The sequence below is a fragment of the Pezoporus wallicus genome, unplaced genomic scaffold (assembly GCF_028554395.1).
Source record: "Pezoporus wallicus isolate ANWC-B61680 ecotype Strahan unplaced genomic scaffold, APGP_CSIRO_Pwel_v1 contig_1739, whole genome shotgun sequence".
NCBI lineage: Eukaryota > Metazoa > Chordata > Aves > Psittaciformes > Psittacidae > Pezoporus > Pezoporus wallicus.
This window is the reverse complement of record NW_026637351.1, coordinates 193,270-217,236: the sequence shown is the minus strand read 5'-3', so window position 1 is coordinate 217,236 and position 23,967 is coordinate 193,270. Positions and strand designations below refer to the sequence as shown.

Below are 23,967 nucleotides of genomic sequence, written 5' to 3'. Positions count from 1 at the left end.
AGTTATTCAGGACTATCATGGTTTAAATCCAGCTGGTAACTAAGTACCATGCAGCCATTCACTCACCCTCCCCAGGTGGAACAGGGAGGAGAATCTAAAGAATGTAAAAGGTTGAGACAAGAACAGCTTAATAACTAAAGTACAATATACTATTACTAATAATAATGATAAGGGAAATATCAAGGGGAGAGAATATAAAACTACAAGGGGAACGGGAAAAAAACCCTCAAACAAACAATAAACACAAGTAACGTACAATACAATTGCTTTAGCTTTGTGTGCTGAAGAGATAAAGCACCTGGATCTTCTGCCCTTTGTCACCCACAGCTATCGTCAGACTCCTCAGCTGCACTAGTCTTGATGAAAGATGAGCATGTGCTCATCAGCTGTGGTGATGCTTCTTTGCTGAGGGGTTACAGAAAGGTTTGCAAACACTACAATATTAACTGACCTTCTTAGGCTAATTAAAAAGCATGCTGAATTTTTATCTTCTTTCCATAGCCATGCCATCCAGGGCTACCTGATACCCGTCACCAGGTTGAATTACACAGGCGGCTGCCATAATGCCATATGCAACAGATGACTGAACAGGCAGCCACAGCGACTCACTGAAAACATTTCTAGAGCAGACTGGCTTAGCAACCTCAGAATTTCCTTGTGGTTTCTTTTGATAATGAAGAAAGAAAACAGTTTTGCTTTTAACTATGACTTCTCAGGAAGAGGTGAGTGAAACTTTGGGAGTATATGGTATCATCTAAATAAACGACACATCAGTGTCTACCTTTCATGCGGTATACTTCACAATGTTGTTTTGCTTTCTGATGGACAACCTATGCACCAGTTACAAGGCTTTTTTTAAATATATACATATATTTAAAATCATACACAGTAAGCTGTCCTTTTCTCTGCCTTAAAGCCAGAAGCCTCTATATAAAGTTTAATTCACGTTCATTGAAACGTACATGAAATTTAGCAAATGAAAGAGTAGAAAACTGACTGTACTTGTCTGCTGAAAGGTGAAAAAATATTCCAGGTGACTTAAAGTGCTGCAGATAAAATATGTATTCTTTGCCTGAAATGTGGCATTGTGAGCATTTTCTGGAACTGACTCTGTGAACATGCTGCTTTTACAGCTTACCAGTTCCACTGTCCTTAACAAACTTGGACCTATTTCACAGAGCTGTGAGTTCAAAAATCTGATTTCTTTTGCAAGTGACAGTGTGCATAACCAGAGTCAGAAATTAGCATTGCAAATCTATTTACTCTGAATTCTAGTATAGCCTGGTTTGTTTTTCACTGTGTGGAAAGTTATCAAAGATTTTCTGGAGTAAAATTAAGTGGGCCCCTGCATTAAGATCTTGTCAGGTGATGTGTAGCTGTTATATGCTTTTTAGTCTCTGTTATTTCTTATTGACAGTAGAGAGCAGGGGATGGATTCACACTCCCAGCTATTAAAAGTAGCTACTTGGACAAATTTTAACAAATATTAACTTCAGTAGTTTGCTGTTCAATTAACTGTAAGAGCTCCTCTCATGAACATTTAAGTACACAACTTACTTGACTGTGTCTAGCTCTGGAGTCCTCAGCACAGGAAAGACATGAACCTGTTGAAGTGGGTCCAAAAGAGAACCACAGAAATGATCATAGGGCTGGAGCACCTCTCCTATGAAGACAGGCTGAGAGAGTTTGGGTTGTTCAGCCTGGAGAAGAGAAAGTTCCAGAGAGATCTTGTAGCAGCCTTCCAGTACCTATAGGGGCTTATAAGAAAGATTAAGACAAACTTTTTAGTAGGGCCTGTCGCAACAGGACAAGGGGTAATGGCTTTAAGTTGAAAGTGGGTGCATTTAGACTAGACATAAGGAAGAAATCTTTTACAATGAAGGCGGTTAAACACCGGAACAGGTTGACCAGGGACATGGTAGATGCCCCATCCCTGGAAACATTCAAGGCCAGGCTGGATGTGGTTCTGGGCCACCTGATCTAGTTGAAGGTGTCCCTGCTCATCACAGGGGGGTTGGACTAGATGACCTTCGAAGGTCCCTTCCAACTCAAACCATTCTATGATTCTATGTGATTATCCTTTTTCTTCTTTTTTTTTTTTTTTTTTTTAAACCCAGTTGAGTCAAGTACAAGAGACAAATCCCACTACTGGAAGTCTTGAAATCATCTCTATTACAGAAGATGAACCACCAGTCCCAGAAATACAGTTTTCCTTCAAACGATTTTTCTGCATACCACAAGCAAAAGTGGACCCCACTGCAGATGGATGTGGTAGGGATACTGCACAGCTTTTTGACCTTTATAATCTAATGCCTAATGTAGGTTTTAGCCTTGCAGAACTATGCTTGCCCACTAAGCCAGAGAAAGCAATCACTTAGAGGAAGAAGAAACACAACATCACTCTCCATTCGTGAGGTTTGCCAGCGTATTAACAGGCGATGACATCTTGTGTCAGTTTGCATACACAAGCATTTTTCACAGCCAGGGTATTCGCACACTTCAACCACATAGCAAATATTTGCCCACACTTTTCAAACACATTTTGGAATAGCTTATGTGAAATTTTACCAACCTGGAAATAGGTCCATTAAAAATCCTGAATATACAGTACAGCAGCCTTGGAGGAATAGCATGCGTGTTTGCTACTTCCCATAGGTTTCATGGCAAAAATAACCATTAACCTTAACAGAGGCAGGGTGAGCATGAAGGATGAAGATAGAGCAATTCAATTTTCTAGTTCATTAGCTACCTAATGAAGAGCTGACTAAGATGCCAGCATACCAGACACCAACTCCATTGCCAAAACCACTTACTCAGCTGCGGCTGACAGAGTTTGTGTAGGTTGGGATTTACTTGTGAGTTTATACGCAGTGGGAGAAATATCTCATCCTTGACTGATTTGAAGTGTCTGCCAATCTCAGAAGGAAAGCTTTAAGAATGATGGGGTGATGAGCTGCATGAATTAAAATTGAAGACAAGGTTCTGCCAGCTCCTGTTAGTGCCCATGGCTAGCTGTGTATGCTATTACCCCATAGTTTGCCCTTTGTATATCAGAATACATTTGAAACAAGTGAACTGTTCATTAATTTGAGTGGAATCTGTTGTCTTCCAGGTTGACAATACCACTAAGCTGATGTCAGCTATAGGGGTGGCTGGTGAGCGTGACTGGTCAGGATCATCCAACATATTCAGCAATTATTAACTATGTATATTTTAACTTTAGATGCATGTTTTTTCCTTTGAAACCCCAAAACTCAGCCTTGAGCCATTGGTCAGTTGTCTCCCTCTCTTTATAACAAAACTTCGAACAGATCATGTTTTCCCACATTTTTAAGTCTAGTTTTGGGGTCTCATTTTTTGCAAATTTAGATTTCTAACAGTTAACCTTGCTTCCAAGTCCAAAAGGAGTAATGACTTTCCTCCTTCTTGTCTTGAAAACCTATTTAGTCCTTTCTTTTTCTAATATCCTTGCTCCTGTTCGAATCTTTAGGCTCCTCTTCCTAGTTTCTCTGCCTCTGCTACCCCAGCTCTGGAGGAAGGTATTGAGCATTAGACTTTGCTCCCCAGTGCAAGAGGCAGAACTATGTGGTCTCCATCCTCATCCCAGGATTTCCTTTGTCCTGGCCACTCAGTTGTCCCAGTGCTCAGAGAAGCATCCAGCTGGGGCTACAGCCTGGAGGGAGCACTGCAACCACAGGCTTGGTACCAGCAAGAGTCAGGAGGCATCACAGGCAGGAACAGTCATAAGGAGGAGTCTCAAACTAGTCTTTGCTACTTCCACTGAAAGAATTTATTAGTCCACTTGAGCTTTCTGAAGTCTTCAGAGAGTATACCTGTACTTTCCACACTGGCTTGTTTTCACAGCCAAAACAGGTCCAAATTTCATTTTTCAGTGTGATGTAGCCCATGAAAATTAATTTAGAGCTCATACCCTTGATTGCATTTAGAACAGGCCAGGTGCTCTGTAAGAGCATGATTCAAACCCCTTTTAAGGTAAATGCTGAAGAGATGTCTGAGAGCATCAGTCAGCCCCAAAACACTTGGAGCCTTCTCAGCCTCTGAGCTGGGGTTTCCAAACCACTCTGGGTCAGGTCAGCTCATGAAGTATACGAAGGAGTTACTACTGCCGTCTAGTTTAATGTTAGATAAACCTTTTTAATTGCAAACTCAATCTTTTCATTGTAAACTCAATCTGGTTTAACTTCACAGAAGATGTTCTCTCTGTTTGGTTTCTAGGAGATATTGAACCACCTTCAATGTGCCATGTTTTTATGTCCCTAAAGTACTTTCCATATATCTGTGGTTTATTCCTCGCAGTAATCCTAGCAGTTGCCATTGGCCTGGGTGGTGAGTATAATTAGTTATTCATTAAGTTCTCGCTTAACCTTTCAAATGCTTAATTTTTCATGAACCTTTTACTTAGAATGGAATTAAACTGCTACTGTGGCTTGTTTGCTGAAGTAAGAATCTTGATGGTGTGACGGCTTTAAATTTTATTTACATGTAGGAATAAAATAGATCTGGCACTCATGAGAGGATTGGTGTAATATTTACAGCACAGGGGAACCCACAGCTCAAGGAAACTTTTCTCTAGTAAAACTTCAGTGATTCCCTTTGGGTAGTAAGATGCGGGGGAGGATTCGGGTAGTACACACTGTATTCTTATCCTGTAATTCACATCTCTAAGTTTCTTTTCAGGGAATTAAAAAACTTTACCCTTTCACAAACAACTTTTACAAAGCAAAAGAAAATCCTGAATGAGTTTAGTTGTGACTGGAAAGTGTGACCTACTCACATCCAGGTGCTAAATACCTCGATGCTAGAGCAGTACCTTCACACCATAAGCTTGTGGAAGGCTGAGGCAGCTCCTCAGGAAGGAAGTACACTGGCCATATTTTGCAAGCATCTCCTTGCTTTGCTGCTGAGAGGCTGAGGCCTCAGAAACTTGCCCTGGAGTGAAATATAAACTGGGTAGAGAGATCTGGGAAACAGCACAGATAGCAAGGCTGACTCATCCTACAAGTCATCATTAATAGATGAATTTAACAGCACCATGTAGCCACGTGAAGGTTGTATTTCAAAAGTTCCTAGAGTACAGGAGTTATCTTTTCATTAGCAAGACAGAAATCTGTGCAGATAATGGAATTCAGAAGTGTTAAATTAATATCCAAGTGTATTTTCATCACCCTGTTTTCTTTCGTTCTTGTTAGTCCAATACAACTGCATTGGGAAGTTTCGCTGCAGATCATCCTTTAAGTGTATCCAGAAATCAGCCAGGTGCAATGGTGTCTTCAACTGTAAAGAAGGGGAGGATGAGTACAGATGTGGTAACTTAAATTTGGTTATAAATCCCTCCTACCTCCTCCTGTAGCATCTGGCACATTATCAAGAAATTCATGTTGTAAAGAGTTTGGGTGAGACAAGAAAGATAGAGGCTGATGGACTATCTAAATCACCACTTCAGAGGAACAATCTCTCTGAGGTATTGATTTACACTTCTTAAGAAATCAAACTGCTCTTAAGATAAATGTGATGATTGCTGAATACCTCTACTGCCATTTTGGGCATGTTTCTCCATTAGAAGTCTAGATGGTTCTTGACTGTTAGCATTTCCTCTACCTGCAAGGTGTACCATCACTGCACTGTGGTGTGTATATACAGTACTGTACCCACTGGCACACAGCTGCACTTGTCAGTTTTGAAGATTGCAAAAGCCAGTAATTATTTTAAGGAATGTGGGAACAGGAGAGATCAGCACTGCCTTTTACGCATTGAGTACTGCAGAGTTTCATATGCAAAATATATGCCCCCATGTCTGAGTTTCTCTCTGTCATGAGCTCCAAACCTGTGCATCTCTCCTCTCCCCAGCCTTTATATTCTTATCAGCCCAGACACACCAGCCCCATTTCAGGAGAGGGAAGCAGATAGGAAACTCCACAGGATTCCAGGCATGGCTGGGAGCAAGTGCATCCACCTCTCTGACAGTGCTGTGCAGCACAGGATGTACCAACCACCTGTCATCACTTATCTTGATCGTAGGTTTCTTTGATGCCAAGGCATCTGTAGCTCCAACTCACTGCAATCAGCAAGACTTGCTTAGGCTCACTGGAGGGCAAAGCAGTCTTATGTATCTATATTAGAGCTAGCATCCCCCATCCATTGCCATGAGCATAGACTTTTTAGTCCTGGCTGTTGCAGCTCAGCATATCTTGATTACTTCCTTAAAGAGGAAAAAACAATCTGTTAAAGGACCCAAGTGATGAAAAAGACAAGCAGTACAAATTCAGTGAGCCAAGAAATGTGGATGCCACAGTAGTATATTGATGTTGTTGTGTACCCAGTGGTTCTTCTTCACAGCTCACTCAGGCTTTCCTTTTCCACAATCTCAAAGTCAGGTTGAGTGGCAAGAAAGCAGTGCTGCAAGTGTTCACTTCTGGATCCTGGCGAACAGTCTGCTCTGATGACTGGAAAGCAGAGTATGGAAATACTACCTGCAAACACCTGGGTTTCTCAAGGTAGGAACACAAAATGGAAGAAACTTTATTTGGCATTTTGAGCAAACTCTGGGGTTTTCAATCTTTCTAATCAAACCTTGTATTAATCTGTGCTTTAAAAGAAAAAGGAATTACCAATCCACATTTAAATGATGTGGTTGAGGAGATTTAGAATTATGTAAATACTTGTGCACTGCAAATACCATTTATTACTACTATAAATCTGGGATGATGGCTAAATATAATGGTTTGCTTAAATCTTCTGTATGGGATGCAAGTGCCTGAATCCTATTTGTCTCTCTAGTAGCTTACAACCTGTCAGGGAGCCACTAAAAACCATATGAGCGTTTTCCATTTCTTTTACTTCCTCTGCAAAGTAGAAAATAGGAATTAGGAATAAGCAGGAAATAGAAAAGTAGGAAATAGGGATTATGATAGGAAAATTGTATATACAATTTATGCCGTGACATCTGTTAGGAATTAAGGTCCATCTTACTATTGGAGAAGAACATGGCGAGGTAGTTCTTGCTGGACTGATCCCATTCCTGAAAAAGCACTGTTTTTCACTAACTTTCACACAATTGAGAAAGAGTTTGAAGTTGTGACTTGCAATGATGCTGTTATTTCTTCTAATGATGTCATTTTGTTTTCTGCACACTGTAGACAGCAGCATAAAGCTTCTTTGAATAAGTTCTTGCTGTCCTTAGGGTAAAATACATCTCAATTTTTCAACAAAAAAGGACAGGAAAAATTACAGATTATTTATCCTTCCTGCTGCAAAACTTAACTCTAGAAAAAGGAGTCAATGAGCTTGCCAGTGCTAACCAGTTACAATGAAGACTTTGTTGCAACATTAGAATTAAAATTTACTTTCTCAGCCAGTTAAATGATTCTCAGCATGTTGTGACTTCCTCACAGGGTTGTGGCAAAAATACGTGCATGTTATAAAAAACGTTTCTTGGGGAGGATGCAATTACTTTGTCAAGTGTCTGAGTCTGATTATTGTGGTTGTGACACTGGGTTTTCATTAGCAGAACCGCTGAATTATTTAAGCAGATTACTGAAATGCTGCCTGAGGAAGCTGTGCTTATGGTTTATTTGTAGTTACGTGAGTTCAGGTTACCTGCCCGTGGCTGCTGTTGAAAAACAGTTTCAAAGACATTTCGTATCCCTCAGTGAGTGGTTATCAGCGGATCAAGCTACATCCCTGCACAATGCAACAAGCCTCAGGTATGCCTCGGTTTGTTCACCCTGACAGAAAGAGAGTGGTTGATAGAAGCAGAATTATCAACAGTTTTGAGATTGTTGCCAGTTTTTTCAGACAAGTGGTAAATGGTTGGTAGTGTTATCCATCATAGACCAAGGTCCAGTAGCAGTCTTACTGGAATACCAATTTGGAGCCTGATCCAAGGCCCATCAGAAACAGCAAAGGCTTTAAACTGAGCTATTTGCAAAGCCTGTTTGTGCCGTGATTCTCTTTTTGCAAGCAGATAGACACCAGACACATTTTTTCCATTGTGAAGCAGTTTGTTTCAGTTTACAGATCCCTAGATGTTTCCCAGTGGGCTCATGAACCCATTATGGCCCATTTCTTCCTCCTGACAATTGCTTGTTTTTCTTAGTTACCTTTCACTGAGAAGCAAGCTCCAAGGAGTCTACAGATCACACGTTGAGAATTGCTGATGAGCCTCCCCTTGCAGAAGAACGAGACTTCCTTTAGTGGGGCAGCATATGGTCTTCAGGCTCACAATGGTGTCTAAGCTCCTAAGCATTTCAGCTAAATGCCCTAAGTAGATTGGATGAGTACATGACTTTGTACCTCTTTCAATATGAGTTACTTATATTTATGTGCACATAGCTGTACAGGAAGATGCCAACGATATTGAAAACACACTCAATATTTGTGAATTGGAACTAATACTGCACTGTCTTTTCATCTTAGAGAGGAATGCACTTCTGGCAATGTGATCATCTTAAAATGTTTGGGTAAGAAACAGGAAACAAAATCTGAAGTTGTCCTTCTTCATCTACTGCATGGCAAGAGTTGGGAGGAGCTGTGTACACAGGGCATGCTATACCATCAGTTTATCACACCAAAGAAAAATTGTATTTCTTTTATAAAATTTGAATGTATTTCAGAAAATGAAAAGAGGCTGAGAGGGCAGATTAGGAGCATCAGGTTAGGAGCAGGAGTGTTTTGATGAGAATCACAGTAGACAGTAGATGTTTAAGATTGTGATTTGAGTGCATGGACTAATGCTGTAATTCCAATTCTTTGTCATCTCATCAGGAAAAGGGAAATTTTGTTTTAATATTTGAACTTTCATCCCACATCTCTCCATGTCAGCTAGGTTTTGGATTGGGGTATGAAAAGTCAAAAAAAACAGCAGCAAAATAATCATCGGGGAGAGGACATGCTTCAACTTGCCTGTCTGGGGCCCTGGGACCCTGGGACCCTGTGCATTTAAGGAGGGCAGAACAGTAGGGTTACAGCTCAGCTCAGAAGTGAGCTTCACAGCCCCCATACGGGCTGCCAAGCACGACGCTGCAGGGATTGGAGGGAGGAGGAGAAACCTCTTGAGCAGCTACAACTCAAGATGTAGGCCATGGGGATGGGGATGGTCCTGCTGCAGAGACCTCCCAGCCTCAGCGAACCTGAGAGCAGAAAGGCTGAAGATGACAAAAACCATGCCAGTGTTTCCTCCATGGACCCCAAACCTTTGCTTTCTGGCAGCATGTGGGACACGGGCCAGCTACAGGCCACGGATCGTGGGGGGCAACGCGTCCTCCCCTCAGCAGTGGCCCTGGCAGGTCAGCCTGCAGTTCCATGGGCAGCACCTCTGCGGAGGGTCCGTCATCACCCCGCGCTGGATCATCACAGCTGCCCACTGTGTCTACGAGTAAGTTCCTAAACTGTCTTGCTCAGGGTGTCCCACTCACCCCACCTGCAGCACGTCTGTGTGTGGGGCCACTGCAGAGGAGGGCTAATACACTGTGCTTTCTCTAAGAAATAAACTGCAGAAGAGACTGGGTTATCCTTAGTTCACGGGCTTGCTCCATTACATTTAAACCACCTCTCTCCCTTCTTGTGTAAGTGCAAGTCTCTACTGAAAAAAGACTCTCCCCAAGAAGTGGGCTAAATCAGGAGACTCGCTTTTCAGATGTTATGGGCTCTCCTGGCTTCCTGGGAAATCAGCTTAAAACAACATTGAAGAGCTAGATTTTAGGTATCCTGATCTGTAGTTTCTGTATATTGCATCTGAGTTAACAGGTACAAAAATTAGTACTTGGTTGCTCAAATACCTTGGAGCTTTAAGATTAATTACACAAACCTTTTCAAGTTCACAGGACCAATCAGTGGTAGTTAGGAAGTTGCACTGTGCTTAGTGCCCTTTACCACATACTCACTGCTTCTTTTTATGCTGTTCAAGTAGTCTTTGAGTTGTAAATAGATGCTAAACTGTGATTTAGCCTCCTCTTCTTTGTTTAATTATAAACATAGCCTTCTCTTTTATAATGAGTTGTCTGGTTTTGCAGCCTTATTTGTTGCTAGCAGTGCAGGAGCTCCCTTCTCACTACTACGAACTCCAGGCCACTTTCACCTTATTTCACTTTATTAATACATAAGTTAGCAATTACAGCAGACTGTCACTATTTGCCTGTAGAGTTTAATGTGGTTTGTAAGTTCGGAGGGCAGTTAGACAACCTGAAGGCTTTCTTGAGGGTTTTTCACTCTCTCCTACTTCTTTTTTCAGCCTGTACTTCCCGAAGTCATGGAGTGTGCAGGTTGGTTTTGTGACTCAGCAAGATACCCAGGTTCACTCATATTTGGTGGAAAAAATTATATACCATCGGAATTATAAACCCAAGACAATGAGAAATGATATAGCACTGATGAAACTGGCAGCACCGCTTGCTCTCAATGGTAATTCTTCCCCTTAGCTTTCACTTGGCTTTTTAGACTTTCTAGCTAAAAAATGACGGGTCTTTCCCAGCACAGACAGGGAAACTTCTGTTGGTAGCCTATGCCTGACCCAGGACAGTTCAGTGTATCCCCACCACCTCTACAAGCAATGATGGATGTGCTGTGTGAATGTAGCCAGTTTGCTGCTGAGACAGCAAGGCAGTGGTCCCTGTTCAGACTACACTGGCAGAAATCCCTCAGAAATCCTCTCAATATCCAGGCATAGAGAGCAACAACACGGTCACAGAGCTCTGCAAATTGTTCCCGGTCTATTCTGGTATTGGCTTACTGAAGGCATTTAATAATAGGCAAACATTAACTTTATTCTTTCTAAGTATTTTTTCCTATCTAAAATAAACACCCCACCTCATTTTACTTGGAGATCGTGGGGATTTTTGTCCTTTCTGTGAGTATGTGGAGATCCAGCAGCTTTCAAAGCTGAAAGTTAAGCTTGAATTTCAAAGAGAAGAAAAGGCAATCTAAATATAATGATGCTTTTAAATTAAAACTACTTTTGTTTCCTCAGCAGGATGCTACCTACAGCTGACACAGCTAATGAATTGAAATAATGTGTATGAATTGAAATGGTCACCTGCCAGTACCTCCTAATCACTGTGAGCTCTCTGCAAAGGGGAGCTGGCTCTCTCTGCCACATACAGACTGTCAGTTCCTAAATCAATTCTCTTGAAATACTCTAGACTTCCACCTTGAATGAAAATTAAGCTTGAGTTTGTTCTGCTTTATATCTCAGCTAGTGCTGTTTTGTTTCGCCCGGGGAAGAAGTCTGGGAGTCTGTCAAGAACAGCGATAGCATTGCGCCTGAAATACCTGCTATGCCCTGTGGGGACTGGGGGCACGCCAGGGGTCTTGGAGGCTCCACAGTGGGTGCTTTGTATCTTGAGCTGAGATCATTGCACCGTGCAGAGCTGAATCACTAGGAATTACCCAGTAATACCTTGTATCTTCCCTCCCTTTGCTCAGTGCCATCTCACCTTACATGTCAGTTTGCTCCTGCAAGCATCAAACGCTGATTATATTGCACTGCATTGCGTGCCCCAGGGCGTAAGCCGACTGGTGGGAAGCAAAAAAGATGTCTTGTTGCCCTTTCAGAAGAGAGCAGAGGTGTGCATATGTGGCTCTTTCTGTGCCACTGCACAAAAGCTGTTAGAAGGCACCCTGCAGTTGTGCCATGGTTAGCTAAAGCCATTTCTCTGCCCAACCAGTGTGCTGCGGGGTCTCTGATCTACCAGTCAGCTGCATACATGGTGCATTTCTTGTTTGCTCATTCTTCAATTTATTGAAGAACACTTCTTTTGTTGCTTCATACTTGAAACTAATTAGGCCTGGGGCAGGTATTGATTCAAGCCTATGGAACTGGCCCTAAGACAAAAGACCTGCAGAACTGCCAAGCTGTTTATGTGGGGAGTGGGTGGTGTTCATAAGAAGTTCACTGCATGCCAAATCTTTTGCCAGTCTTCACTGCATGCCGAAAGTTTTACTGAGTCACAATATTTTGCTAAATTTTAAAGGCAATTTTCTCTTTTTATTTTTTTTAAACCAGGTCACATAGAGCCAATTTGTCTGCCTAATTTTGGTGAACAGTTCCCAGAAGGGAAAATGTGCTGGGTATCAGGATGGGGAGCAACCGTGGAAGGAGGTATTTTAAATGACCTGCTGTTAATTACACTACATCTCACATACAGTAAATACAGGATTTGGTTGTTCAATATTAAATTTTCTAGAATATCTGGGATGGGGGGGGACAAGATTTATTCCTAAATTTTATGCTTACCCTAATGAGTAAAAGTGCTGTACAAGCCCTTATCGTGAGGAATGGATGGGTATGCTCTGTGAAAAGTTTGAAAATGACATGAGGACTGCATCGATGTTGTACTCAGCCTCAGCCAAACAGGTGGTGTCCTTTATAACTTCAATCATAGAAACCACAGAATGAATGCAAGAATTGACCATCCATTTTCTCAGAGACAGCATGTATGCATTTTCAGGCAGGTTGGATGATGTGGAAATCAGATCTGTGAGCAGGGAATTCTTTTTTCTCTCTTACCATTACTCATAGGTCATATTAATCAATTATCTATAGTGAATCACTTCCATGTGAAAATACTTGAATTCTCGGGTAATTGGGTTTTATCATTCTTCATTTGTCTCAACTGACGTGTTCCCATTGTTCAGAGAGCAAGAACAGTATGTTACCTGACCTACTGGTAACAGTGGAAGGTAGGAAAAAAATGAAAGCAAGGTTTACCACATAAAAGTCAGCTATAAATGGACAATAGACATTGTGCAAATACTCCCATTTACAGAAATGATCCGCTTAGACTCAGGAGAAAATAAATATTTATAAAACAAATCAGATATTTGCAGATGATTTGCTGACTAACAGAACAGGTGATAAATTTGAAATGAATTTTGGCACTGGTTTAGAAGACACTGTCCAATCAACTTTTCATTATTGTCACTGATTCTCTAGTCTGAAGTAAAAACACACAAGGTACAGCTTTGTATTACATACTGTGACAAACCACATCTCTACAGAGTCGCTAGTTACTGGATTTTGTATGTGATGAGACACCCAGTTCCCTTTATTTGTTCGGTGTCATTTTAACCACATTACTTTCAGCCTTGCTTGCCAATTCTTCACATACTGAAACACTTTCTGTGTGTAATTAGAGATTAGTTTCTGCAATAGAGAGCTTTTTCTTTGTGAGGATTTTTTTCCTTTTCTATTTTAACAGGTGATACATCTGACACCATGAATTATGCAGGTGTTCCTCTGATTTCTAATGCAATTTGCAATCACAGGGATGTCTATGGAGGGATCATAAGTCCTTCAATGCTTTGTGCCGGTTTCCTGAAGGGAGGGGTAGACACGTGCCAGGTATGGAAGTTTCCAAATTGCAACTGAGCTCATTAACAGCAGCAATGGAAAAACATGACTGATAAGTTATCAGAAGGCACTCCCAGGCTTTTCTTGGACAAACATTTGGTTTTGTGCCATTTACTCTGTTTACCATGAATATCAATCAGTGAATGTGCATGCATTCATACGCTACAATTCCCTTCTGATGTTTAATCTGTGGCCTATATCTGCTACTTCTGAAGCCAAATTTACTTAAGACATTTTTTAATTTCTTCCATGTGGTACAGTGTGGTGCCATCCTTTCCTTGCTCTGGCTGCGGCCTCTGCACTGTGCTGAATTGTACTGCACTGCGCTGAATTTTACTGCACTGCACTGTGAGCAGCTCTGAAGGCCTGCAAGGTGTAGAAACCCCATGGTTAAAAGCGGCCAAAGTGTACATCAATAAAGAAACACAAGATTTTGGAAAGAGTAGAGTGAGGCAGGGGAAGGAAGAAAGGGAGAGGTGTCTGAGTAACTCCATAGACTGGTAATGACTCCGGAGGAGAGCGTTCATAGCAGTGATGAATCAGAGCATCCTTCACAACACAGTGTGGTAATGCTTCAAAATCACTGTCAGAGTCAAGAGAGTGCCCACCTTGTGCTAGGTCTCATCCCCATACACACTAATGTGGACTCACCATGCTAGTCATGCATGAAGTGAAAGAACTAGGAAGGAATTTGTTTCCAGGTATGTTCAGTCCCAGTTTCGCAGGGAGCAAGACAAAGAGAAGACATGAGGTGCATAGATATTCATTTATGCCCCTTTTTGCACTCCCCCCCCAGTCTCATCACTATACCTATGCGAGCTGCCCAAAGGCAGCACACTCAGCAACAAAACAAGCTGTACTCACCAAAGGGAGAGGCTTGTTCCAACTTCCCTTGTTTTCCATTGTTGTGCTGACTCTGATGCTCATAGGGAAACTGCCCCAGGAAAATAAATAGGGAGTTTTCAGTTCGTAGATGTGAGTCCATTGAGTTGAATCTGCTTTGCAAAGTGCCAGGGACAGAAAAGCACTATGTAAGACTGCAGGTAGAAGCAGGCAGGGAAGGAGGTGGGGTACAAGCTTGTTGCAACCCTGGGCTCAGCTAAGCTCAACAGCTAGGAGCTCTTTGAGAGAAGCAGCTTCAACACTGCTTCTCTGGACTGCTAGATAGGGAAAGAAAGGTATGATCTAATACACATCTCTAAGAAGTCTCCAACTTCTACCATAACATATGCTTTTCCCAGTACCCAGAACAGAGCAGATACAGAAGACTTTGAATTACTAGACTATGCCTCTCCCCCTACCCCCCAAATAGATCTTCCACTTCATTTCTGAGGCACTAACATTTGTTCTAATTCTTTGTCCTCCAGGGAGATAGTGGGGGCCCTTTAGCATGTGAAGATAGGAGTATCTGGAAGTTGGTGGGGACCACCAGCTTTGGAGTGGGCTGTGCAGAAAAGAACAAGCCGGGTGTCTACAGCCGAACCACCTCTTTCCTGGACTGGATACATGAACAGATGGAGGTCTACTTTTGCCCTGTCTCTCTGTCTTTGCTTGCTGCTTTGCTCTGCCACATAGTTTAGGTTGTATTTGTCACAGCTTGAGTTGTGTTGTATGGACACATGCTTTCTGAGTGCACATGTGGGGATTGCAGCAGGTCCACATGCAGGGCAGAGAGAGCAAGATGCAGGGAGCGCTGGGCAGCGGTATAGAGGAGAGAAGAGCATGTATCAATATGGGTGGGAGTGACTGGTGAGGGGGCCTGGAGGCACAGAGTGGGGAGGTGTAAGGGACTTTACCTGAAAGCTGTGAGGCAGCTACAGAAAAGCCTGGAGAGCCAAAGCTGAGGGGGCCAAAGGAATTGGGGAAGGTGTTGGCTGGAAGGAGAGAATAACAGAGTTAAGGAAATGGGGGGAAACTGCAGCCACCTTCACCTGACCCAAGGGTGATCCACTCTCCAGAGACCAGGTTCTCTGCTGTCAGCATCCATCGAGTGCTGCCAGAGAGATGTTGGGTTGAGTCAGCTGAGCAGGAAGAGTGGTGTTTCAGGAGGAATCCCAAGCAAGGATCTGTTGCCTAAGCAGAGGCATATAGAGCCATTTGGGAGACCCCAGGCTGTTCTGCCTGGCTCACAGGTATCCCTGCAAAACGGAAAGGATCTGCAGCTAGCCCTGGGTCTTACCTACCATCCTCATGGGGATGCCTCATATAGCCTGCTATGAGCCTTCCAACTAAAAGGAAACAGAATAAACCCCTTCAAAGCTTCAAAGCCTTACCCCCTCCTTCTATGTATGAGACCCATGCGTGCAGTATCTACTACTATCACTAATATATTCCTCCATCCCTTGAAAATGTATTTCTTTATGACCCTTATGTTCCTGTCTTAGCACAGGCTGCGAACTGGTGAAATAAAGTGGTGGGAGAAGCTGCTCTCATTTGCTTGGGTTAACAGTGTACACAGCAGGAATCGGACCACATCACACCTCTTGTGGTGGTGGTGGTGTGTTTTCCTGACACACCTCTGCTGGTAGTCCTGGCTCCAGCAGCCCTGCAGTTCCTTTGGTGACCCTAGTACAGCAGGGGAAAAATATTCATTCCCTTTCAGAGTTCAATAGGCAGCAACACAAGCATTTGAATAGATGTATAACTGGTTTTGCTTCACAGAGAGAAGAGCTGCAGACCTGAGGAGAGTAGTGGTGCTTCTGAACACTCACAGCCCCACAGAAGGACTCACCACACTCTTCTGGACACCTGCTCCGAACTTTGTACCTTCACAGACTACTTTGTACCATTTATTTTTGGTACTGGTAGCTGTACTTAATGAAAACTGCTGCACATCCAGCCTCCTTTGGATGGAAGAGACAGTTGAATGCTGGATGATGGGCATGCGTATTTACTGTCAGCTATGAATTTCACACATAGAAAAAGCTCTAAGACTGATAACCCAGGATGCTTTATCCCAATAAAGTTTTTCAGGAACAATGAGTAAAAGACTAGAACAACTTCAGATCAGGTTGTTAGCTGTTATTTAATACTTACCTTCCAAGAACCAGATGACAAAAAGACTTCTTTCCTGGAAGTATTCATATATAAAGTCCACGCTTACACAGGGAGCAGTAGCTTTCTCTGAAGCCATAAAGCAAGCCGGAAATAGCAGTTGGCAAGCATTTGGCAAGTATGCTCAACTCTTTTTGGAAAAATTCTCTGGATTCTAATCTTTTATCATGTGGCTGTGAACAAAGTCCCTAAAAATGAGGGAGTTGAGAGGGGTATTCTTGTGGTAAATAACTCTGGAATGAGCAACACAGGCTGTAACTTTACTGAAAAATCCTGAGATTACTGAAAGGGAAGTCTGAAAGGGAAGAGAAGCTTCTTTACTGCCTTTCAATAGGTTAAAGAGCCAAAATCATTGCTGTATATATGATGAACGATGCAGTGCAATAGCCACTGAATACTCCCAAGCTTGCATGATGTAGTACAGCTCAGGAAGGCACTCATGCTCAGTTGCCTTCCATGTTTTCCTTCTCTTTCTCTGCAGACAGGACAATATAGATCCCTCACTCTTTGTACCTGTTAGTGACATCAGTACACTGTGCAGATGAACTGATGTCAGCCAGGCAAAGGACAAAATATCTGAAGTGCTGCTGTGGTTTCCTATTTGACAAGACATTTTAACGTAACAGCCTCGTGCTGTTAGGTTGGAAAGCACGCAATTGTTTTACACTTGCTCTTTGTAAAAATCCTGGGTGGAAGTTGTCAATTTTAGAATTGATTGTCTGGGTCTAGGTGGGCTGAATAATGGATAATATTGTTAGAGCTTTTCAATATCAGCCAAAATTGATCTTATCATCTTATCGAGTGTGCTGATCTGCTTGAAATGTGGTTTTGGGTGCAGCCTGTGTGCTTCTAAATCTGTATCCGTGTCACCACTGTCATCCACCACTGCCGCAAGAAAGTGCTGGCGGAACTGGAACTGCATTTTCACTGCAATGTGTTGGATCAAAATTGAGAGAGAACAGCAAACCTGCACGAACTGTCAACCTCCATGTTGTTCTTTGATCTCAGAGGACACTTCACCAATACTTTTCACCCTGGCTAAAGAAACTGCAGTACAATGGAAACAGCACTTACAAACCTGGCACATTGTTGAAAAGAAGAGGGAAGCATTATTGCAAAGCTGATATAAAAACTGGAATAAAATGGGAAATTTGACAGAACCATGATGGAACTAAAACAATGTTGAGCCCTTGTGTAACTAGGAAGTTTTCAGGAGAGCTTTAATGTTCGCTGGTTGTTTCCATAACATATTCACAGCCCCAGCAGGGCTCGTGTTTTAGAATTATCAGCAGTCCGGAGATGAGGGCGCTGCTGTCTGAGCTCATGGAGTTGTTATTTCATGTTTCTGAAAGGACCCCTGAAAATTCTGTTTGGACTCCTTTTATTTCCATGAGAAGACTGTATAATGAGTATCCATTGTGATCTTTACGTTAAAGAGAAATGCAATGTAAAATGTAGAAAGGTAGTGAATTCTTCTCAACAAGAAGCCACACTGACCCCCAGATCAATGGCAGACACTTATGAGTATACCTAGCTCAGGTTACCAAATCTTTTCCTTTTTTCCTTTGGCTTTTCTCCTCTTTATTCAACGAAAATAATTGGCTACACCACGCGTGCATGACAGAGGCCTGCCAAACCAGGCAGGGCTGAAGGCAACTCCAGTTTAACTAATCCTGATTAGGAGATTTATGGTAAACACCTTGGAAGTATTTAAGATGTTTCTATTAGAGGGGTGTATATCTGCTACACTATTAAAGAGGCTGCTGAAACAGCTTCTAGCTTGTGAACTCATGTCTCTGGTTAAAATGGTCGCTTTATCATACGATTATGTTACAGCCATAGTGTCCCTTAGAAATACAACCTGCTTTTATGCACAGCTTGTGGAGAAAACTTGCATCAACGTGTACTAAACTCTCAGAAAATGTACTCAACCTCACAAGAAATGTTCAGCATGTGAAGATAAATTCCTTTGCCATTCATCACCTGTTCCTGTATTCATGATATATAAGTGTGGAAACCGAGACAAAGCTTGTAAGTTTGGGTAAACCAGATGTGACTTTTATTCAATGTGCAGTTTTCCCAGACACTCTGAAAAAGCATCACATGGATAAAATCTCCTGTGGCCAACTCAAAACTCTTTTTTTTTCACTTGAGAGGTACAAATAAGGCAACTTCTGACGATACAGAGATAAGACTAAAACCAAACACCTAAGTTTGGTGTCCGAGAAAGCTGAGAGGTGACATGTTTTTAACATGCTAATACATAGCGCACCAGGAAGCAATCAGTGCACAGAGGTGGCGATGCCTCACAGCTCTGCTCATAGGGGCTGTCTCACTGACAAGATTCATATAACTCTGTAAATAGAAATTCAAGAAATGCACATTAAACTTAAAGAAATGGATCTGGTTAGTCCATTTTTTATTTTTTTTTACTGCCTTCAACATCAAAACAAGGCAGGTTGGAATCTTATAATCTAAGTGTTGCACCATAAATCTTGCTGTAGTTTGATCCCTGAAAGGTACACACTCTCCAGTATCTCTGTGAGTGTAGTACCATTTTAAGATGTGCAGATGAAATCTCTTCAACAAATAGCCCTGTGACAAGCAGTATCACTTGTAAGCAGCAGGAGCCTGAGATTACATCAAGCACAGTAAGAAGTGAGCTTACTTGAGCTGTTTAAGGAAGGGACAAGGAAAGGTATGAGGAAGTGTTTCTTATTGGAACTGAAATTGGAAATGCTCAATCATTGCCTTTAATCTCTGTTTTTATGTGTTTTACATTAGCAGAGGCTTCTGAGTTTGTTTTGTTGCTTTTGTCACGTGTTCTTGCTGTAAAGTACAGCAGATTGTATCCCCCACCATTGACACTGGTTGGGTGGGTAGGATTTTGAGTAGTTTGCTTCAAGATTTGGCAGGGGAGAGGTAAGAATGAAGCCTTCTGGATGGCACAAAACAACTAGACCAATTTTTGCTGATTAAAAGAAAACTGATTCCTTAACTGATTCATTTTGCTGAAGACCACTTTGTTAGCTGCCAGTCTGAGCAATGCAAGTGTAAAATGCAATGGGCACGAGAGAAAACATTAATGATCCTCCATCTCCTTATGCTGGAGTGCATTTATACATGGTAGATGAAGGCACATGACTAGCAGCTGAGTGAGGAGCCTATCCTTGCCTCTGGTACCCACATCAGACCTCTGCTCTAGGGCTGCCAGCATACACCTCTGTGTCCCCATAGCCAGGGCTGGGTATGGCCACACAGCAAAAACCAGCTTGGCAAAACGCTATCTTAGAAGATAAAGCCAAAGCAACTGCTTTAATTCTTTAGCAGAGGACTAAATGAATGGAAATTAGCTGCAGCAAGTGGGATGCTACCCTGCGTACCCATAATTCAAGCACTGCTGAGCCTGGTGCAAGGCAGGCTGGTGGAGCTCCAGTGGCTGGGTAACCACCTGTGGCTTTCCCAAGACAGCATTTGCTTAATTCCTGTTGGGATAAATGTTGAACTTGATTATCTTAAAGGATTTTTCCAACTCAGTTGAATCTATGATTCTGTGAATTAAAGTGGCTTGCAGTGGCAATAGTAGGAATGAGGCCTTTGTCTCTCAGGTGTGGTCCTAAAACAAATATGGTCTCTCTGAAGCTTTCAGGTGACAGAGGGAGGGAGTCAAAAGGAAGAAGAATAAAGAACAAGACTTGTCTTGAAGCGCTACAGCATAAAGCCCTTAGGGGAAATAATTTGCAATTAAAAATAAACTTACCAGTAAATCTGGTAAATCTTCTTACAGATTTCCAGCTTTTTGAAGCACATTTTGCAGAGACAGTCAAGTGATAGGAGGCTTTAAATCCTTTTTATACAACTAGTGTGATCGTCATGTACCATTTATTTGTGTACCCTTACTCTCAGCAGCATTACCTCTATCAGAAATAAATTTGAAGTGCTTATGATAATATGAAGCCCTCAGCAGATGGCAGCATACATCAAATTTTTGTCTGCATCCTCTGTTTTAGAAAACCCCAAACTGAACAGTTCATACCTCAGCCATTACAAGCAGGTAATGAGAACATGGTTATGGTCCCTATCACACTCTTGGCTGTTCAAGGAAAGGTTACTGGAGAGATAAAACTCCCTGATCAGAGCAGGGGACTCTCAGGCACCTGGGAGCATGGTGAGAGCATCCACAAGCCTCCTCATGTCTCTGGTGAGTGCTGGCCCTGGCTTCCCTAACTGTGTAGCTCTGCTGTCTGCTAGTGCTGCTGGGTCCTCATGCTATAGGATGCCCTGGAAATCACAGCCTTAGGCCTTCTCATGTTGTGATATTTTTAAATTATTTGATATTTTAAAATAATTTAATGTTTTTAAATTATTAAAAAGTTACAGTGGAATAGCAGTAAGATGTTAACTGCAGAGCTGATCTAGAGAAGTCTGTTGTACAGAATACTATCCATATCTCCAACAACTTGGCTATTCTCAGCTGAGACTAAAACTGTGACTAAATAACAGTGAAAATAAAACCTTTTCCCTGCAAATTAGTTTGTGTCACTCACCAGTGGCAGGAAGAAAAAAGTTTATTTAGAGGTGTAGTAACCTTCCTTTTTACTAGCACTTTTACTAGGACCAGGACGGCATCACAACTTTACCAGCCTCAGGGCAAAAATATCACTGCCACATAACAATATTTCTGTGCAGGTACCCTGTGCTGGACGCTTACAGCCATGTACAGATACCCATCGGCTTAATTTTAAGAAACCCTTAAAGCCAGTAGGAAAATGGAAGCTAAGCTTCTCCAGAATCAAAGGACTTTATCGCACTGTGGCTGCCGTGAAAGTAAAAGGAAAGTTGTTTAAGATTTCCTTCACTTTTTTCTGCTGCTTCTGCCTGCGGGAGGAGTAAAGGCACGGAATGTGCCCTCTGGAGCCGCAGCCAGGCTCTGCATTCTTGCTCCTCCATGGGTCTGTGTCCCCACATCCACACACACCAGAATGATCCCTGCTTTTTATAGTGCAATGCCCCTAGATCCTCTCCACCTCTCAAGACCTCTTTCTTTTAAGCCTTTTGCTGTCTCCACCCCCCGTGTGTCCCTAAATACCCGTCTTCCCTCCCCTGGCTGCCCCTCATGTCCCCTACCCATGACATCTGTCTGGGCAGGAGGCAGGACAAGCAGAGCCAGCCAGTCAGCCCAGCATCTGATGTGCTGATGGCACACCAAATCCTGAAACCTCCCTGCTTCTCCTTCAGTCGGAACAGTCAGTCAGATCGTTTTCTTCCTCCCAGCTTTATCTTTATTGCTGGCAACCCTGCCTGCTGTGTAATGCCAGATATACTGCATGTGCGCTACACTGGGATCAGCATTTCCCACCTTTCTGAATCTGAGGGCTATGGAATCATTTTAAACAAAGCTAGGGACCATCTGGCACCATGCAGCCAAACTGATTTTACACTTACAAGTAGAGATGCTTCTTTATTTATGCTGGTTTCTTTTCCTGTTTATCCACTTGCTTGCTTGGGCATGTGCTCATATTTATTTCTTCCCCCCCTTTCTCTTTTGGCAGTTGCTGGTGCAGTTCAGCCTCCGATCACTAACAGGCTGGGACTGGAGACTCGGGAACACTGCTCCAAATGATGAATTAATTCCCCTTCATGCTGCAGTAAGACAGTAAGGAAATGCTGACCACTGACTCTTCTGGGACCTGAAGCTCCTCATCCCTGCCCAAGACATGAATGAGCTGGAAGGGAGAGCAGTGACTGCTGTTTTCAGCAGCCCTCTGAGTGCTGTGAGCATCCCTTTGTGAGACACCAGGGATAACAGGTATCTACCTGACACAGTTAGAAGAAAGGAGAGGTAATAAAAAGCCCCTCTGCAAATCCATTTGCATTTGGCTCTATGCTTATATGCCTCACTAAAGAAGAAATCTTATTTGTTGCTTTTTTTCCCAACACTTCCAGCCTCTGCTCATTTTGCCCCTGGACTGAGCATTTTTTGAAGGCTCCCCATTACTTACATAATTTAAGAAGCAAGTAAAAAATATTGCTGAACACACACACATAAAGGCGTTGATTTGGTGATTCACCATACTGCAGATAAGTTATTTAGCAACTGGCAGAACACACACCCAGTGATGCGCGGCAGTACTGTACAAAACATGGAGAAACAGTTCCCGCTGAGGGTCTTAGAGCCCAGGCAGGGTGCAACAACTGTCGTGACTCAGACATTCTGGCCCAACCTCTAGCGCCTGGGGCATCCTCAGCGAGGTGCCTGCAGCAGAGCATTTCCAGTAGATGGAGGGGGAAAGGCCTGTTTTTGCATCAGAGGGGTCTGAAGGCAGGCACCCCAGCGATCAACCCCATCATCACCGCTGCACTAGAGCTGAGACTTTTTGTGTGAGCCCCCTTTGCTTTTCACATGGACCCTCGCTGACACATTGCTCACAGTTTCAGGGGCATTGCTCTCATATCACAGTTAAGTCATACCCTGCTTCATGTTTACACCTAACAAGTTCTTAACACCAGATGTTTACAACCTGTCACCACTGCCAGCAGTCTGTTTCCACAAGGAAGCAGAGCAGCACAGTGTCACCCCCTCAGAGGCTCCTTGGGGTGACATTTAGAGGCAGACCAGTCTGCACAGCAACATTATGGTCATACACACAGATAGGTGCCAGGGACTAGTGTGGAGAGACCATTAAACTAGGAAGATTAGCATACTCCAATTCTGGTAGCTGGCCAAGACTAGATCCTGCTTCACTAAGTAGCCCTTTGCTTAGAGTATTGACCTACGTTGGGCCTATTTGTAGTAGAAGGCACTGAGTTCACAGCTATTTTTGATATTTGACCAAGCAGATCAAATATCACAGGCAACCCTCGAGTGGCTGCACTGATTAGTTAGGAAAAATATTTCTATTAACTCTATGCTTTTACATATTCTTATATAAATATATGTATTTATGTGTATGCATATGTTTGTGTGGCATATTGGTATATTTACATGTTATTTACCTTATCCTGTGCTTTAGATAGACTGTAAGTACTATGGTGTGCACCCAAAAGCAAGGGAAAATCACAGGCTTCTGGGCATCACAGAATCATCACAATGCTTAAAATTGATGTGCTGCTCTGAGCCAACCATCTCAGATGTGCCCTGGTACTTCAAACCTGTCTCCAGGCAGTCAGCATTCACCAGAAGCCTGCCAGATGTCCTCAGTTTTTAATGACAGGCCTTCCTGTTGTGGGTTTCTCCCAGACCTGTGCTATGCTGAGGGCTCAGCACTGATGATCTGCATTTTAAGATCAATGCTGGACCTTACAGAATGGATCTCAGGTCAACTAAACATCATACCACCTGCAGCTGTTGCTCTCTGGCTGGTGGCACAATGCCACAGTTTGAAGGAAAGCAGTATGCGGTGTAGGAACATGGTTTAGTGGTGGACTTGGCAGTGTTAGGTTTATGGTCGGATGAGGGGGGCCTTTTTCCAGCTCAAAAGATTCTGTGACCCTATGATATATCTGTATGGCTACCTGCCAATGTGCACATTAGCGAGGGCAGGTAT

General features: G+C 42.7%; 1 protein-coding gene across 1 annotated transcript; it reads left to right on the top strand.

Moving 5' to 3' along the window:
- Window positions 1–369: 369 nt before the first annotated feature.
- TMPRSS3 (transmembrane serine protease 3) lies at window positions 370–16,341 on the top strand. Its single transcript, XM_057405103.1, has 13 exons — window positions 370–726; window positions 2,128–2,271; window positions 4,237–4,347; window positions 5,211–5,327; window positions 6,392–6,515; window positions 7,599–7,724; window positions 8,437–8,480; window positions 9,229–9,394; window positions 10,250–10,419; window positions 12,020–12,115; window positions 13,215–13,357; window positions 14,734–14,886; window positions 16,028–16,341. The coding sequence occupies exons 1-13, from the start codon at window positions 705–707 to the stop codon at window positions 16,046–16,048; spliced, it is 1,437 nt and encodes a 478-aa protein (XP_057261086.1). The 5' UTR covers window positions 370–704; the 3' UTR covers window positions 16,049–16,341.
- The last annotated feature ends 7,626 nt before the right edge of the window (window positions 16,342–23,967 follow it).

Bases quoted from the DNA above. Each gene is read 5' to 3' on its own strand.
- TMPRSS3 (XM_057405103.1), top strand. From the start codon at position 705: ATGACTTCTCAGGAAGAGGTGA. The intron at 4,348-5,210 runs GTGAGTATAATT...CGTTCTTGTTAG, and splicing joins AGTTGCCATTGGCCTGGGTG to TCCAATACAACTGCATTGGG. The intron at 7,725-8,436 runs GTATGCCTCGGT...TTTTCATCTTAG, and splicing joins CACAATGCAACAAGCCTCAG to AGAGGAATGCACTTCTGGCA.